General features: G+C 43.7%; 2 protein-coding genes and 1 pseudogene across 2 annotated transcripts; 2 read left to right on the plus strand and 1 right to left on the minus strand.

Annotated features, from left to right (window-relative positions):
- Positions 1 to 2,944: 2,944 nt before the first annotated feature.
- Positions 2,945 to 6,144, plus strand: LOC124653575 (proteasome subunit alpha type-7-A-like). Its single transcript, XM_047192638.1, has 3 exons — positions 2,945 to 3,192; positions 3,268 to 3,682; positions 5,865 to 6,144. The coding sequence occupies exons 1-3, from the start codon at positions 3,020 to 3,022 to the stop codon at positions 6,024 to 6,026; spliced, it is 750 nt and encodes a 249-aa protein (XP_047048594.1). The 5' UTR covers positions 2,945 to 3,019; the 3' UTR covers positions 6,027 to 6,144.
- A 1,057-nt stretch (positions 6,145 to 7,201) lies between these two features.
- LOC124657399 lies at positions 7,202 to 9,391 on the minus strand (annotated as a pseudogene).
- A 677-nt stretch (positions 9,392 to 10,068) lies between these two features.
- Positions 10,069 to 18,163, plus strand: LOC124655077 (protein PAT1 homolog). Its single transcript, XM_047194044.1, has 6 exons — positions 10,069 to 10,281; positions 11,423 to 11,583; positions 14,475 to 14,531; positions 14,759 to 14,828; positions 15,186 to 17,120; positions 17,786 to 18,163. The coding sequence occupies exons 1-5, from the start codon at positions 10,272 to 10,274 to the stop codon at positions 17,072 to 17,074; spliced, it is 2,187 nt and encodes a 728-aa protein (XP_047050000.1). The 5' UTR covers positions 10,069 to 10,271; the 3' UTR covers positions 17,075 to 17,120; positions 17,786 to 18,163.
- Positions 18,164 to 18,912: the final 749 nt, after the last annotated feature.

Consider the following 18,912-nt stretch of genomic DNA (forward strand, 5'->3'; position numbering starts at 1 on the left):
CTTGGTTTAGTCGTGTCGATCTTTCTTGCACTCTAAGGTTATTTAAATATGAACATTGAATTGTGGAGCTTGTTAACTCCGGCATTGAGGGTTCGTGTAATCCTACGCAATGTGTTCATCATCCAACAAGAGTGTAGAGTATGCATTTATCTATTCTCGTTATGTGATCAAAGTTGAGAGTGTCCACTAGTGAAAGTCTATTCCCTAGGCCTTGTTCCTAAATATCGCTATCGCTGCTTGTTTATCTGTTTTACTCGCGTTACTACTGCTGCGTTACTACCGCTGCGTTACTACTCGCTTGTTTACTCGTCCTGGGCAAAGCACTTTTCCGGTGCCGTTGCTACTACTTATTCATACCACCTCGTATTTCACTATCTCTTCGCCGAACTAGTGCACCTATTAGGTGTGTTGGGGACACAAGAGACTTCTTGCTTTGTGGTTGCGGGGTTGCATGAGAGGGATATCTTTGACCTCTTCCTCCCTGAGATCGATAAACCTTGGGTGATCCACTTAAGGGAAACTTGCTGCTGTTCTACAAACCTCTGCTCTTGGAGGCCCAACACTGTCTACAAGAATAGAAGCTCCCGTAGACATCACCCGTCGCTGCTCGCCAGTGGGTTTCTGACCGCAACAGACGCCTCCGGCCGCCGCAAGTGGTTCTAGATTAGGTTTAGTTTAAATTTAGTCAAATTTCATTCGAATCTATGTAAGTTTGGACGAATCTTAATCGAATCTCGTTAAGTTTAAATTTTCCGAAATTTTGTTTGGGGGACGCGACTGGGGAGCGACGTCCCCCAAACGCGGCACGAACGAAACACGTCCCCCAAACACTCAATCCGGCGCGTTTTTGGGGACGCTTTGGGGGACGCGGCTGGAGATGCTCTTACAGCCGTTTTTTTTCCATCCGGATGAGTTATTGAATTCAATCGCACCCCTAGTTTCTCGTTTTCCTCCGGAATAGGTTCTTAATCCATCCGAGAGCTCAGGTCATCTCCGGTCTCTTGGGGTGCGCTCGGGGACTCCGAACAAGAGAAAAGCATGGACGGGCCCGCTCTATCGGCGAGAGAACACGCGAACCCCACCACTCTCTCGTCGTAAATCCCCCTCCCTCTCATAGCTCTCGCGTCGCCGGCACCACCTCTCGTCAATCCACCGGCTGGTGGAGCACATATGGAGGCTTCGAGGGAACACCAACTAGTTTCTATTTGATTTATTTTAAAATTTGTCAAATTATTTGCTTGCTTTGTTGAATTGTAACGTTTATTTGTAAAAATAAGTTAACTATCGGTAAAATTTGTCAAATTCGCTGAACTATGAGTTTATTTGTGAAACTAAAGCCAAAAACGTGGATCTCGAGACTTCTACCTAGGGAGATGAATGAAAGTTCGACGCTCCACACGCCAAAGTTTTGTCCAATCCGGCGCTATTTATCGCCGTATTTGACCGTCGGAAGCGCCAACGGCTGAAGGTGCTATGGGTAGTGGGCGGCGGCGGGTGGGGATTCCCGTATAACTGTGGTTAGGGTTAGGTTCGGTAAGGTTAGGGCGACATGACCGCTAAATTTGGGCTGCCACTTGGGCCTCCCACGGTGTCCGCGGACGATAGTGGCCCTTGTGAGAAAACAATCAAGACATCACATTCAAAAAAAGTTGCACAAATTTTTGGTTAAATGTAAATATTGAATTTTTTTGCGCCTTGGGCACACAGGGAGCATTGGTTACCTAAAGATTATGAACGTTAGTTCTTTAAGGATTTGGTACGAGGAATCAGATTTTATTGCCGCGCCGCTACTCCTTTCCTGTCATGATATGGTATTGATTTCCACGAAAGTTATACTACAATAACTTTGACCAAATTTATTAATCAAATTATATATATCTTTTTTTTTGAAAGGTAAAACCACACTTTATTAAGCAAAGCAAGTCCGCCTCATTAAAAACCTTTCAGTCCCCTTCGGTATCATGGAAATAAAAGAGTGTGTCTGAAAACTTGCCCGCAATCAACATAGAGTATGGTTACACAATACATTCTTGTGCAACAGCCACCGATACGCAGACCGGGGTTGCACCACATAAAATACCAACATCACCAAACTTTCCTAACTTATCTAGACAATGAGTTGCTAGAATGCTCTCTCTACCAACCTTTTTAATCGAGATTTGAGTAAAGATCTTCAGCAACTCTCTAGCTTCCTCATACAAGTACGACACCTCCGATCTATCAATCACAGAGGTGGTACTAGACTGAACTACTCAAGAGCAGTCAAATTCTAGTGTAGCTGGCCATCTTCTCAGATTAATTAGTTGCTTAATACCAACGATCACGACATGAACCTCGGCTTCTTCAGCGATGTTGCAGCCAACGATAGGCCTCCATTCCGATGTAACAACATAGCCACCGTCATCCCTTACAATGACTCCAATACCCACCTTCTTAGACAGAGTGTCCCAACCCGCATCCACATTTGCTTTCACCTCGCCGGTCTTGCAGGTCCACCGCCGGCTTTGCGCTCGAAGAGCCCCCCTCCTTCGAAAACCTAGTCACCATCGTCGCCCAAACCGAGTCCTTCCCGCACCACCCCCTACCCCTCTACTCGCGTCGCCTAGGCCGGGCAGACGTGCAAGACGTCCCCTGGATCAGCCCGAGCGGAGTGGAAGCCGAGAGGAAACATGGAGTAGAGGTGTCCGATGAGAAATCCCATCGCCGCCGCCGGAAACAGTCGAAACCCTACCCCAAATATGATGTAGATGTCTTGTGTGGGATAAGGGGTTATTATGTGGACTTCTTTCCCCCTAGTAGTAAAAAACACGATTCGGCCTGTCACAGTGGCCCATCCCACCACATCAAGGCCACCTTCTTCTCTCCCAAGAAAAACTCCAAGCCCACAAAACTAGGTGCCCTTCTTCCCAAAGCCTTCCACCCAGTTTGCCTGCCTGCCTGCACACACGCACGCTCCAGCAACCGAGCCAACCTCCGCCGCCCGGGAAGCCCAAACCCTAAGCCCCTCCGGCCGCCGGCGATGGCCCGCTACGACCGCGCGATCACCGTCTTCTCCCCCGACGGCCACCTCTTCCAGGTCGAGTACGCCCTCGAGGCCGTCCGCAAGGGCAACGCCGCCGTCGGCGTCCGCGGCACCGACACCGTCGTCCTCGGCGTCGAGAAGAAGTCCACCCCCAAGCTCCAGGACTCCAGGTAACCACCTCCCCCAACCTCCCCCTCCCCGCCCCACCGCTCCCCGCCAACAGATCTCACACCCCCGCCGCGCAGGTCGCTGCGCAAGATCGCGAGCCTGGACACGCACATCGCGCTGGCGTGCGCGGGGCTCAAGGCGGACGCCCGAGTCCTAATCAACCGCGCGCGCGTCGAGTGCCAGAGCCACCGCCTCACCGTCGAGGACCCCGTCACCGTCGAGTACATCACGCGCTACATCGCCGGCCTGCAGCAGAAGTACACGCAGAGCGGCGGCGTGCGCCCCTTCGGCCTCTCCACGCTCATCGTCGGCTTCGATCCGTACACGGACAAGCCCGCCCTCTACCAGACCGACCCCTCCGGGACCTTCTCCGCGTGGAAGGCCAACGCCACCGGCAGGAACTCCAACTCCATGCGCGAGTTCCTCGAGAAGAACTACAAGGACACCTCCGGCAAGGAGACCATTAAGCTCACCATCCGCGCTCTGCTAGAGGTATTTCTCCTGCACTTGATTTCTCTTACTATGTGTTTGCGCAACATAATAATACACTTGAATCTGTACATGTTATGCCAAATTGACAATTGATTGATTCAGTATAAAAGTCACACTGTTCCTACTGAATGACTACCCTACGGCACTTGTAGAGCACACTTAACAGGATCTCAAAAAAACATGATCCAGGAATAACCAAAGGTCAAGTAACCTTGTTTGCAGTGCACACTGACCTTGCCCTTAAGTTATCTACCTTTGCCCGCTTGTCATGGATTCATGATTACTCTGACTACATTTGGTGCTTGCAAATCCCAGCAAGCTCTTGGAGCAGTAGTTTGGTAGCGACAAAGTGTTGAGATAACTGGATTATTGATTGAGCACACCTTATTTGAGGTGTTTTTGGAAATGTAACGGTTTAATGAATCGTCTGTTCTTTCGTATACTCAACTAAATATTTACTTAACCTTTGTCATCCCGTAATAGGAGTGTAGCTTCAAATTTCAGTAGCAACTGCGAGGCATACATGCCAATCAAATGCGGAAAAGTACCAGTGTGTGCCAAGTATACTGAAAGGCCTTGCTTGCCACTCATAGATGCGGTAGTTTCCTTTGTCCTAACAATCTTCCGTCTTGTGGAATGGAGATGAAAATGAAGAATTGTGACAGGTACTTATGACGAGGCATTTACATAGGTACTCCTGGTGCAGCTTTCTTTTGGCTGTGCCGAGAAGCTTGTTTAGGCCTTTGTGAACATTGAATTTACCACGGTCTGATTCATTCCATTCTACTAAGGAAATTGCAAATTGATAGCTGTGATTATTGATCAATCAAACAGTATTTGAGGTGCCTTTGGAAATATGACGGTGTAATGAATCAATTGATCTTTCATATACTCAACCGAAGATTTAAATGACCTTTGCCATGCCGTAATAGGAGCATAACTTCAAATTAAAGTAGCTAGTGAACGGCATAGATGCCAATCAAATGCTGAGAAGTACTGGTGTGTTGCAAGCGTACTGAAAGGTCTTGCTTGCTGCTCAAAGATGTCGTAGTTTTTTTTGACCTAGCAATCTTACGTCTTGTAGAATGGAGATGAAAATGAAGAATTGTGACAGGTACTTATGACGAGGCATTCACAAAGGTTCTCCTGGTGCAGCTTTCTTTTAGTTGTGCCGAGAAGCTTGTTTAGGCTGCTGTGAATATTCAATTTACCATTATCTGATTCATCCCATTCTACTCCTTCTGCCTACATTAACACAGCGTCCTTCTTTTGCTTGTACCAGTTTTGTCCATATATTTGACTAATAATACATGAGTCATTTCATAGAAATTATATCCTTAGAAACTTTACCCGAATACAAATACAACGGTATAATTTTTGCAATGAATAACCCACGTTATATTTAGTCAAATTAATGGCCAAAGTTGAACCTTGTAACACGTGTATGCTATGTAAATGTGGATAGTTACATATTATAGCAAGTTCCTAAGTGAGCCAAAATGGTGGCTTTCCATCTATCCCTGTCCCCTGATGATATGCAACTCAGGATCTATCATGATGTGTGTGCCTGTCCTCTGGCTTCTGCTCTGACTCGAGAGAGTATATATGCATAACCCCAAATTCCAGAGCGTTTGTCTTTAGTTTAGCAGACTCTTGGGGAACTCTTGGGGAAAGTACCACTGGTGCTTTTATAAGTTCACTTTGAAAGCAAATTTCATGAGCAGTAATTTGCCGAGTCGATGAGACCCCTTTGTTTCATTTGCCATATTTGCGTGTGGTATGGTCACATACTCACATGTCATTAAACTATTGCAACATTTCTAAAAGGAAACACTTCTCTGTTGTTATGTATTTCCATGCATGTTTCCCAGTTGTACTAATCACCAATTCATCTTCATGGAGATGCAACTCATACCAGCATACATTCTGATTTTAGTTTGTATACCTAACTGTTACTATCTATTCTTTACTGGGAATTTGGGGTGATTTATGGTTGCATTTGACTGTCAGCATCCAAATTCTGGATCCAAATGGAATTGCCTAATCTTTCCTGTATATTTGCTTAGCTTGTCATTTATCATTTATTAAAATAAAATGTATATGATATGCACTATAATTTCAGTTTATCCTTGCAACTTGTTTTTTTAAATCGGCAAACACTAATAGAAGACAAATTTGTTAGGTTGTTGAGAGTGGTGGGAAGAACATCGAGATTGCAGTGATGACAAAGAAGGATGGCCTTCGGAACCTCGAGGAGACTGAAATTGATGAATACGTTGCTGAGATTGAGGCAGAGAAGGCTGCGGCTGAGGCTGCGAAGAAGGGTGGCCCGAAGGATACCTAATTATTGTATGTGACCTTCATTCTGTCAACCAGAACTTTGTAGTGTGTCACCTGTTACATTTCATAACATCTTTTGAACTGCTTTAACAAGACACCGTAAATGAATTGCGTTTTGCCTTTTCAGCGTCCGAACTCTCGCAAATTTATCCGTCTATCTGCCTTTCATATTTTCAGATAATTAACCAGACCAACTGATCATAGTTTCTTAAGCCGTGCTTGTTGTGCCATTTGGGTTCATTACAATCTCACTAAATAATGCTGGTGTTAATTTTTTTTTGATACTGGTGTGTTTGTTGGAATGTCAATTCACTTTTGTACCTGGCGATGTCACCTGAGAATGCTAGTTTTTTCTTGGCACGTCACTTCACTTCATGATAATCATTGTATGACCTAAGCTGCTGCTTTCGACCTGTCATTATCTACCCGATCAAGAGTTGGTGCACGAGCTGCGAATGGCAGCCCTTTGTGCTATTCTTATCTAGCATGATCGATGGGCAAAACCAAAGGAAATCACTGGATATGTGCTCTGGTACACGTCATAGGCCACATTACCTGACTATCAGGAGTAATATAATGCTGCCACTATGCTGCGTCATACACGTTGTTTTGCCTTCACCTGCATTCTTTTTAGGTCCCGCTTGGATTGCAGGTAAAAATAGTGTATCCATCACGTTTAGTTCAAGTTTAAGCTAAATACCAGTGACCCCATTCCAAACAGGCCCTTAGCGGTTAAATTTGGTTGGTGAATTATTTTTCTTGAAAACCAGCATATGTGTTCATGTGATGGCATAGCTATGTGTCTAGCGTGCATATAGAACGTTCACAAATGCGACTCCTTGTTCAAAAAAAAATGCGACTCTGTCCGAGGTTGGCCCACCGCAAGGAGATGGTTGAAGGCTTGAAGCTGTGGTTTTGTTCTGTCACAAGAAGATTCAGACAAACAGATTTCAGGCAACGGCATGCCTGTCTATACAGCTGACAGATGAATGTACCAAAGCATTCATACTGCAAAACACACCCACTACAGACCGCACCAAGTGATCTCCACAGGCACACAAACAGCTCTATGCATTGTCACTCGCTAGCTACTACTGTCGGGCTCTAGCAGCTCGCCACAGGAAAGATAACTGTTGTGTCTGCGATCTTTCACGAGGTGTTCTCCGTGCATGAGCCGCTTCAGGAATAATTCCATGTCGTTGGCATCCTTGTGTACTGAAGTGGCGGCGCGTTCCGCACGTTCACGTCGAGGGGCAACATCAGGTACTCGGTGTTGAGGTCCTTCAAGACTCTGATCATCTCTTGGAGCACCAGCTTCCCCCTCACGGACCTCATCCCCATGTCTTGGAAGTTTAGCGTGTGCCGGAGCCATATGGACACTTTCAGCTTGTTGGTGTCATCGACGTATCGAAGGACAACCATCTTGCCTGGGTACAAATGCTCCTTCTTGGAGTTGGTATAACTGGGGCCAGAAGTGAAAAAGATTGGTTAGTACAATGTGGTAAGATCAGAAGCAAGTTGACGACACTATAAATTACAGTTGCAAATGCTGCTAGAACAACCATCATGCCTGCCTACTATTTTTTTTTTGAAATGGAGGCAAAAGCTTTGCCTCATCCATTAATTAAGAAGAGAGCGCACAGTTTTTAGGAGAAAATCATGCGAAAATCTACAACAACATGGCAAGCTCATACAAATAGCACACACCCACAATCAAGCCTAACATAGACCCAACACAACGGGCCACACCCACTCTAGCCAACACAAACGACCACAAGACGGCACGAACGAACACTCCAACACCGCACCGACAAGGACATTCCATGGCATTGGGGGTACCCATCAATCAACTGTGGATCCAGCCAAGGTGGCGAGAAAATCGCTAACCTCTCTAGCAATGACAACTCCAGGCTCAGTTGCCAACAACCCTGACTTAACAACCCCATCAACAATAGGAACCAAGACACACCTGCCTACTAAATTTGATGATCAGTAATGAGGGAAATTCTAGGCATTACACTTAGCCAGTTGTGAACATCAAACTGAGATAATAGAAACGCGGACAGCGTACCTTAATATTCTTTCCTTCATGATGGCCAGTTTTTCAACAGGTGTGGCAACATGAATAGATAAGTCAACTCCTTCTCCCATATCAGGACTCCTCTAGAAATTAAAATAGGCTTCATGGCCAGTACGCTGTTTGGATAATAGATCTTCAGGTTATCATAACGAAGAAAGACTGTTGTCATGATATTCATGTCCTCTACGGCAACCTGAAATTTAAGGGCTTAAACTTCAGTCAATGAACGCAAAGGTAATATTCAATTAGAAAAATAAACTAGGAGCATAAAGACGGAATTCATTACCTGTACTTATTCAACTTCGCAGTTGTCACCAACATCAAAAGGAGGCATCACGAATAAGAAAATAGTGGCCTAAAAATTGTCTTCATAGTATTCCCAAATACAAAGAAAACCACAAGAAGGTGTGAACTGATGAAGACAAAAAAATGTGTCGTTGCTATGCCGAGAATATGAAGCCACGACACTATGAGGCCCATCAGGCTAAGATTGTTAACTGCCGTTTTTGTATCATTAAGTGTTAGCGCAAGATCTTTTTGCTCTCTGAATGCGTTCACCTTCAAACGAAACCATATGATAGTGTTAGGAAACCGGAAATGCTTACTTGGATCCAGGCTTGGCTACATTATGAAAGATCTTGGGGGGCCACTTGGCCACCATATGGACTACTCTGTTCATCTACAAATAAGTGTACTACTAGCTTTATTCATAAATTATTTTTAATTATTTTTGACTAATTTATAGAAAATAGTTGCAACATATGACATCAAAGCGATATATTATGAAACTACATTTTAAATTGATCTCACTATACTAATTTAGTGTCAGAAATGATATTATGTTTTCCTATAAAATCGATCAAGTTTTAGAAGAATTGACTTTGGACAAAAGCTAGAAGTACAATTATTTGTGGACGGAGAGTATTTGCTAATTCAAGATTTGGTCTCAATTTTTGAAGAGAAAATGTGAACTAGATGTGCTAATTAAAATAATACCAAAAAGCAATACATGAACAATATAAATTGTGTACATGCAATTTTTTTGAGAAAATTTTGGATGTTCATCTGCATACCTATGCCTCACGGTGCATCTGTCCATGCACGTCCCCACTTATACAAAAGATGGTGATTTCCACATCCATGCAAGTGGTATAATAAAATTTGGATTTATTAAAAAGAAAAAATAGAGTACATAGTCTAGAATAAAAACCATGTGCTACACCCTTGAGCTGTTTTCAAAAAATATACAAATGGACGTGGATCAGATCACTAACATGTACCACATGCATGTTTGAATTTATCAAAAATTATGGGATCCATATCACGTGGACGATGCGCGCTATCGCGGAACATGTTGATGGAAGGCGATGTTGCGAACAGAGTAGGGTGGGGGCTCTCCGGAGTTCGAGGCCCGATGACTCTCGTCCGCTAGGGGACATCTTGCGATCCAAAGCTCAAGGGAAGACGCACCATCGGCACGTTCCGCTCCTCGCCGGCGACATCGAGTTGCAGAGAGACTTCGATGTAATTTCAATCTTTGCTGTGTGCCTTTCTGTAATCTCTTTTCTTTAATATCATCAGCTGTTTTTCCAAAAAAAAAGATACCGTGATATTCTATGTCCAGCACTAATGTGGATCATCCATGAGGAGGTCCAAGGTGGAAGAGGGACCGACTAATTCTTGATGTTTTAAGATGTTGTTTCCTCGTTCCAGGAGGCCAGAGATGTAAATTTGTTTCTGTCAAGGTTCTTATTGTATATGTTTTTGGTGTAATCCGGCTGCTTCTGGTCCCTTCAGGGGCCTTTATATTATAATAATAACTTTTCAAAGGAAAACAGAAAAATAAAGAAAGGAAAAAAACTACCGATTGATAACGAGCACGGACCTGGTTCTACCGTTCCACGGCGAGGCCTCCCTGTCCTCTTCCTTCCACCTTCCAGCGCCGCCGGGCGACACCTCCAGGGGCCAGCGCCGCCGCCGGCCAGCTCCTCAGACCCGCTTCCGCGGAAGAGCGACGCCTCGAAGCTTCTCCTCCGTCCCCCCCGCCCCACTACTCGATTGTCTCGGAGCGGACGGGAGATCCAATCCGTTCGAGGCTCGATTCGGGTCCTCGAGATCCCAAGCTTGTTTTGCAGGAATTTTAGGGGGGTTTAGCTGAACCCCCGCGCCATGGAACCAGGTGAGCAATCCTGTTTCCCCTCCTTGTTTTTCTTATCAAGGTACCCGTGAGAGCGCATAGTTCGTTGTGATTCGATTCTGCGATAGCTGTCGGATTAGACCTAAGCCTCTTGCCTTTGTGAAAAATAGCGCTGAAGAAGCTAGTAATTTCGAAGAAACTAGGCTGGGATTCTGCCATGTGTTCTTCTCTGCAAGGGATTTGGCGCTAATTTGTTAGTCATTCGGTCATGCTTGCGAGCTAAGCTAGTTTCGCCTGCTGGAATTAGTTCCGGTGCAGTGGCGCCCACCTTGTTTGTGTTAGCTATGTGGTTGAGCAGGAGAATCCTTAACGAACGCTTCTCGTTATTTATTCGAAGAATTATTCTGTTCCGGCGTTTTTACGAGAAGCCATAATTTGTACAACCAAAACATCTTATGTTTTCGGACAAGGTAGTAGCATTAATTTGATTTCTTAGAACGATGTCGAAACTGTTGTGCAATTACACTTTTGAAGAAGGGGAATCATGTCACGGGCTAGGTGGAAGGATGGAGGGAGTGGGTGTTTCAGCAAGGTTTTAAGAAATTGATTCGACTTTTCATGATTGCTAATCATTCCAAGATTTAAAACTTGTAATGTTTGACCCACAATAAGTACAAGGTACCCTTGGTCCTTAGACTCATATTTGAAACTATTTTGTTGTGATTATGATTTTGTTGTTAAAAACAGTGTATCGGAAAATAGTGAACAGTCAAATTTCATTCTGTGAGATCATTGTAGGTCAAGTTCTATAAAACTCACTGTGCAGAGTAATTTTATTGTATGGTTGATTATGACTTTTTTTTTTAAAGTTCGGAACCACCTAGAGTAATTTGTTAAGTGGATACACTTGAAGCTAATTTTGTTGCTCTCTTGTACAATTGTGTTCATAAGTGGGCTAGATTTGTCTTGAACTGAATCACTGTGCTGGGTTGTACTTATATCTACATTTGCAGTTTCAAACTTTCAATTGCTCTTTTGGTGATATCTTAACTTTGAATCACGCATATATGTTTAACATCTATTTCTTTCCATTAAATATTCTCCATGTAGTATTTTATTTTTATTGCTTTCTTATGCAATAGCATCTGCCATTGATTGCTGTTTTTTTATTATCTCTGTGCAGGCGATACCAAATTTGATGCATCGCAGTATGCTTTCTTTGGTAATAATGTCTTGGAAGAGGTTGAGCTAGGTGGATTGGATGAGGAGGATGCTGGTGACAATGCTTTCGTTGAGGCAGGTGAAGAAGAATACGCTCCTACATATGGAAGGGATACATTGGAGGTAACATAGACAACAGATCTCAACATCTCATCTGTTTTTGATGTTGGCCACCATCGTCTGCCTTGACCATTTCCTTCAAAAAAGAAAAGAAAAATCCAGAATGTATAGGCACTATGTTTGTGACATGATGTGTCAATTAGGTAAGTTGGGATTTGGATAGCATTGTAAGGCTTCCTGTTATTATCAGAAGGGTAGCAACTCCCTGTGGATTTCAAGCATGAGGAGAGATCCTCTTATAATTTATAGTAATACTAGGAAAAATGCCGTGCATTGCGACGAGAGTCCCACAAATGTTCTTGTTCGTACAACACCGTTTCGAGAAACTAGCCAGCTTCAACGCGTCCACGGCTCACTCCACGGTTATGCGTGTGTCCTTTGCCATCCGCTTCAACCCGTCCATCCGTTACACATGCGCGCCTCCTCACACCACTCCGTGAAGGACTTTGCCTCCCTTACTGCCGGGGCAGAGGAAAGCGACTACAACGCTGGGGAAGGAGGTCGAATGCAAAATGACTTAATCTACCTGCATTGACTAACTGGTCATGATAGTTCGGTGTTCCTATTTTGTTCTTGTTTGGTTTTCTGGCCTAAACACAGGTTCCCCCCCTCATTACATACGATATCAAATACTAAAAAAGTCTCATATTCGTCCAACAAGCCAGGCCCAACAAATATGCAAAGTATTTGTGTACCCAACTGTAAATACAATGAGCAACACAAAACATTGTTTTGGAAAAGGAAGGTACTGATTTCCTCTTGCAATAAATGCATCTTCATTTCTAATTTTTAGTCATAAAAATAAACAAATTAGCTCACTTGTACCTCAAATTCCAAGTAGATACCAATTAAACAGAAAATTTGCAGCATGGGTTCTACAAAACAATTCGTCTTCTATCACTTCATGTTTAGTTCACTATGAAAACTACAAGATTGTAAAATAAATGTAAGGAAAATAACATAACACATGTAGTCCCTTACTAACATAGGAAATTTTCAAGGTGGGCAGCTTCTCTGTTTACCCATAACAAACTTCCTCCTGTAAAATAAAAACTTTCTGGCGGTTGATTAGGTACATGTAAAAATTACAACATTTTTGGGATTGCATGTACGACCGTTTGTTCCGTTGGCAAAGCAGATGGAAACTAGATCGAGCCAAGCTTGTTGATCTAGTCTATTCTCTCAGCCAACTGCAGTTACCCTGTTCTCGATACAGCATCACGTGATTTCGGAGTTATAACATCAGGTATTCATGTGAAGGGAACCAGGAGGCAACGACGGGTGTGACCAATCAAAAGCCCCAAATTAATCCCCAACGCAGAGGAAGCAGAGCAGCACTAGTCGCCACATCAGTCGACCCCAGCGTTGATGCGCTCGGACATGTGGCGGACGGGACCACCGAGGATGGATCCCGCGCACCTCCTCTTCACGTGGGTGGCATCCGGCTCCACGATAATTACTATCGGCAATCATCCCAGCAGCGCCAGATGGTGCTGCAGCTAATTGGTCTGCCTAACCTGCGATCTCCGCGTGATTCTGGTCCTGGTTCTTGGAGGAAGGAGGTTTCTTTGATCCATTCGCCGGGCTTGGTTTTTCCGGCTCGATCGGGATGGCTGGCTCTCGCTGGGCGGTAGCGCAGGGCCCCGGGTTGGCGGCAGATCTCGGGATAAGGAGCCGATGCGGGGGATTGGGATGGATGGCTCTCGCCGGGCGGCAGCGCAGGCCCCTGGGTTGGCGGCAGATCTCGGGGTAAGGAGCCGACGCAGGGGCGGGTAGGAGCAGCGAACGGGAGCCGAGGCTTAGGCCGCACCGAGGTGGAGGCCGGAGGATGGTGGCGGCCGCGCGCAAGTTGCTGCGGTGGAGGCCGGTGGTTGCTCGTGCGTGAGGAAGAAATCGGGAGGAGGCCTCGCAAGTTACCGAACTGTTTTTTAGACTTAGCGGTGGCAGTGGCCGTTGAAGACTGAAAAAATTTGAGCAATCTGTTGTAGCTTTTGTTTTCCTTTTTGGTTCATGCCATCAGAACCCGGTAGAGTATGCAACATGCAAGTACACAACCAATTTCATTTTAGGGAAACACGTGTGACCAAATAGGAATATACATTGTTATGTAAACTGGGGAAGCTTTTGGTTTATCTCTTTTGTGGTTGCTAACAATGTCTCTGTACCGATTGATTGAAAATCTGTTAAATAATGTAGACAACTGTATTTTAAGATAATTAATTCTATCATGTGTCCAGATATGGTGCCTTGTAAACTGAGGAAGGTTATGTATCTCTCTTGGAATTATTAGTTAACTCTGTTGGGGTGCATACAGCTATTGTTGAAACCCTTTCCCTACATATCCTAGAAGAACTAGAAAGTTTACAATCAATGCATTACAAGAGAGGTAGTCACAACTGTATATGTTAGCAAAGTTTTAGTTATATATATATATATATATATCTTCAGGTAGGAACCGTGAGAAATTGTGTGTATTGTGCATAGTTTGCACAAGAGAGGTAGTCCCAACTGTATATGTTAGCAAAGTTTTAGTTTTATATATTTCTTCAGGTAGGAACCGTGACAAGTTGTGTGTGTTGTGCATAGTTTGCCTTTTGGAAAGCTGCGGCTAAGTGTATTAGCCCGCTAAAAGGTGGCTATAGCGGGCTATAGCCCCGTTATAGACGTTTGGCTGCTGCTATAGCCTATTCAAAACCTTGGTATTGTGTGCTTTATTCCCTTCAATTTCTGTTTTTTTTTCCCGCTTACTGTTGTAACCCAAACATGCTTAGTAATGATTCTGAATGGCGCGCCGCTGAATTGGATGACTACCTTTAAAGATTGCAAATTGTAGCAGTTTTTATTTCTGTAATGTAGTAGGATTAACTGCTCATTGACGAAGTCTGCTTTTGCAGGATGAAGGTGTAAGTTCATTTACTGGTGTTGATGATCTTGCCGGAGCATTCTCAAAGGTTTAATTTCATTGAGTGCATAAACATGTGTTTGTTTGCAATTTAATTTAACAGAATAAAGATGCCTTTAAGTTTTTCATTCAAGTTCTTCATGGTTTCCTCAATAGTCATCACATGAGCTGCACATTATTTTTATCAAAATTTCAGTGTACTTAATTTGCATGGTTGTCTCATTACACTTGTTCCTTTTTTACTGTTGATGCTGATTTGTTGATTTACACTTTCAGCTGAACAGAACTGTTAACGAACCAAAGCAACCAGGAATAGTTAGCCGTGGGGGTTCGTTATCTGGACAAAGTGAGTAATGCTCTGTTTTATTCATTTTTGTGAGCACGCTTACTTGTGTGTTTAACTTCCTTCTCATCTTTAAAGGATTTGCTTGGTGCATTATGCATGTTCCTAGATGGCATGCTTGCACATGCTTAATAGCATATTCTAAATTCCTTGCAACTTCTGCAACAGCTACGGTTTTTCTTATGTACTTTAAATTGTCTATGTTATGTCTGACCAGTGCAATGATTATAATATGACTGCTACTTCTAGTCATACGATACTTAAAATGAATAATCTCCATTCTCTTGTTATGTTGTTGGGTATACATTTATCACTTATTTTTATTCATTAACATTTTTATTCTAATTCTGCACTTTATAGGCTCTACTGCAGACTGGGCACGAGAACCTGAATCATCATACTGGCCTACACAACCTTCACTGGACGCTGAACAACGGCTGGACAACAAAAACTGGTGGTCTCAACCATCCCATCCAGCTCACTTTGCTGATTCCAGACTTCAGAGGACATCCTCATCCCCACAACAAGATGCTCAGTACAATGCTATTGAACCTATTCTCGGACCAAGGCCATCTCCTTTGCACAGAATGTCATCATACCCCCACCAAGAGCCTCAATACAATAATGCTGAACCGATTCATGGGAATGGTAGCAGGTATACACCAGCTTTGATGCAGCATCCAAATGGATTTATACCGCCTCAAATGCCGCCACCCCGTCAACAAAATGGAATGCTTCCAATTCAACACTCTCCACCCCAGTTCTCACAACTACATGCCCAGATGCTTGGTCGCCAACATCACCCGCCACAAAATCTGCAGATGTTTGGTCCTCGGCATCCTCCACCACAAATGATGGGTAGATTCGACCCAAATTTTGATATGCCTGACTTGAGCGACCCCAGAGCAAGATCAATGTTACACCATGGAAGGCACGGCCCACGTTATCCTCCCCAAGGTTTCGATCCTAGCAATATGAGAATGGATAATAGGTGGCAGCGGTTCAGATCCAGGTACATGTCCACTGAAGAAATTGAGAACATAGCAAGGATACAGAAAGCAGCCACTCAGATCACTGATCCATATATTGATGATTACTATCATCAAGCTTGTTTGGCTACAAAATCAGCGGGAGCACAACTGAGGCACCACTTCTGTCCAACTTTGATCAGAGATCCATCTTCTCGTGCACGAAGTAAGGATGAGCCACATGCATATCTCCAGGTTGATGCTCTTGGGAGGCTCCCATTTTCTTCCATCCGCAGGCCTCGCCCGCTCCTTGATGTTGAAGAAGCCTCCGAACCAAGTGATAACACTACTGAAAAATCTGCTTCAAAATCTCTTGACCAAGAGCCGATGCTGGCTGCTAGAATCACAATTGAAGATGGTCTTTGCCTGCTACTGGATGTGGATGATATTGATCGTTTGCTTCAGTTTAGTCAACAGCCAGATGGCGGTTTGCAACTGAGAAACAGAAGACAGGCTCTTCTCGAGCAGCTGGCAGAATCACTGCAATTAGTTGATCCACTTACACCCAATAAGGATATACCTCTGTCGCCAAATGACGATCTAGTGTTTCTCCGCATAGTATCCCTACCAAAGGGTCGGAAACTACTTTCTCGTTACATTGAACTTGTTACTTCAGGCAGTGAGCTTGCAAGGATTGTTTGCATGGCAGTCTTCCGACATCTAAGATCTATATTTGGCAATTTGTCCTCTGATAGCAGCATCGATAGGACAACTACTAAACTTGTAAGTGCCGTATCCACCTGTGTTGTTCGGATGGACTTGAGTGGACTCAGTGCTTGTCTTGCAGCTGTTGCGTGTTCATCACAGCAACCACCTCTTCGGCCTCTGGGATATGCTGCTGGTGATGGCGCTTCTGTCATTATAAAGTCTGTACTGGACAGAGCTACAGAGCTTTTTACCGATCATCATGTGGCCTCTGCTTACAGCATGCAGAACAGAGCTCTATGGCAGGCATCATTTGATGCATTCTTCAGGCTGCTTATGGAGTATTGCATGAGTAAATTTGATACTGTGATTCATACAGTACAAATGCAACCTGCTGCAGCAGCTGTGATAAGCAGGGAAACTCCAGTGGAGCTGTTGCGTGCCAGCCTTCCTCACACAAATGAGCATCAGCGCAAGCAGTTGCTCAGTTTTGCTCAGCGCAGTGTGCCTGTCAATAACTCTAATTCTACTGGGTCTGGTAATGTACTGATGACATCTCAATATGTCCAGAGCTGAATAGAAGAACGGAGCTGCTTTTCATAATCTATATATGGAGTACTTGGTATGGTATTGTTCTTTGATAATGTTTATCACAGCTGCTTTACGTTTATGTTTATTCTATTCTTCTTATAACTCTGAATCTCAGTAATCATATGTTCTGTCCAGTGGGACCTTTTTTTTAATTTGCAATCTGGAACTAATACTGGTGTTTTCATCAGATTGTTATCACTTTTTTTTTGCTGAGCCGGTGAGACCTGTTTGTCCATACTTGTCTTGAGATACTCTTGCAGCTTTTCTCACAATACCAACAGAAAAAAACAGTTCTCGGTCTCCATGCTTTGTCACCCTGTAGTGTGCGTGGCAGGGGACCTATTGTTCACCAATTTATTATCTCCATGGGTCTGCAACTTAGACCAGTATACATGTTGAGATATTCTACTGTCTAGCAAAAACGTAAACTTCAGTATCTAGATTCTTGGTAGTATTTAGTTGCAGTTTTGTTGTTTATATCCAAATTCTATGTTAGGATTAGGATTGTATTCAGTTGCAGGGTTCGAAATGGAATTGATTTATCTTTCTTCTACAATTGTTTTACTTTCTCCTCGATCCTGGCCATTTACATCGATCTTTTATTGATTTGAAGGGCAATGTTTAACTTGTATCTTCAGCTTATCTTTCCAATTTTCTTTTTGTTCGCCAACCATTTATCGATGTACAACCTTGTAGGTTCTTGCGAGTGAGTGGAGGAACATAGAGATTGCTGCCAAAGAAGGCTGGTCTTGGTAAAAAGTACAACGAATGGTCTTCTGCCACTTGAGGAAAGCTGAATGCAAAGAATGGTGTGCTCGAGGGAGGAAACCTGATAACTGAATGTGCTATGCCTTCATTCCGCCAGCCGAAACTTGTTGCATTCCTTATTTCCGTAGCATGATGTGAACTTTGCTTTAGACATGGAAGTTAGTCGTAAATGAATTTTTTTTGTTTTTTCTTGATGGCTTGTGAGCTGTCTTTTTGTTGTTCTTCCAGCGCCTGAATTGGCAGACGTTATTACCATATATGGTTTAGCATATCAGCGAGATATTTAAACAGGCTGGCAAATTATTATTTCTGCATTTGTACCTGCTCTGTTAGTTGGGTTAACAGCTGGCGATGCTGTTGATTCCTTGCCATGCCACTTTGGTTGATGATAACCTCACCTTATAATGCTTGTGCTTTCTTGGTATGTCAGCTCTTATTCATGTGTGACCAAACCAGCGGGTGGTTCAGACGAAAAAAGTGAGACATTTATGTATCCAACAGCTTAGCGACCTACTATATGTGTAGGTTATAAGGGTCTGCACCAATAACATATAAGCTCTTGAACCGAGCATTGCTCAGTATATATAGAGGTTTGTAGTATAAGTCCCAATGTTCTTCCCAGTTCCCACCACAACATCCTACTTACTTACCATCAGCCCCCGTACGCTAGCCTTTTGTTTTCTTGAAGAGGACACGCAACACCAAAGATCATATCACATTGTCACAGCCTGGGAAAACCTTAGTTCGTTTGGACACAACAATGATATGGAGTTGACCAGATCAAACCACGCGAATGTATGATGCGAATGGGAAGCACTGCGGAAGGATCCTTGACACATCGTTAGCTTGTGACTTGATTTGATCAAAACTAGTTTTGTCAGAATAATGAACCCAGCAAGATTTTCTAAATTAGGACAAAACATTGAGCCTTATGATGAAGGTTATGCCGCAGGATCAGCACCAAAGAAGAGACTGAATGAAAGTTTCCGTAGTTACTCGTGATGCAGAGTTTATTTTGTAGCAGACGGTAAGAAATAACTTGATGAGAATACCAT

Source organism: Lolium rigidum, chromosome 5, assembly GCF_022539505.1.
Source record: "Lolium rigidum isolate FL_2022 chromosome 5, APGP_CSIRO_Lrig_0.1, whole genome shotgun sequence".
NCBI lineage: Eukaryota > Viridiplantae > Streptophyta > Magnoliopsida > Poales > Poaceae > Lolium > Lolium rigidum.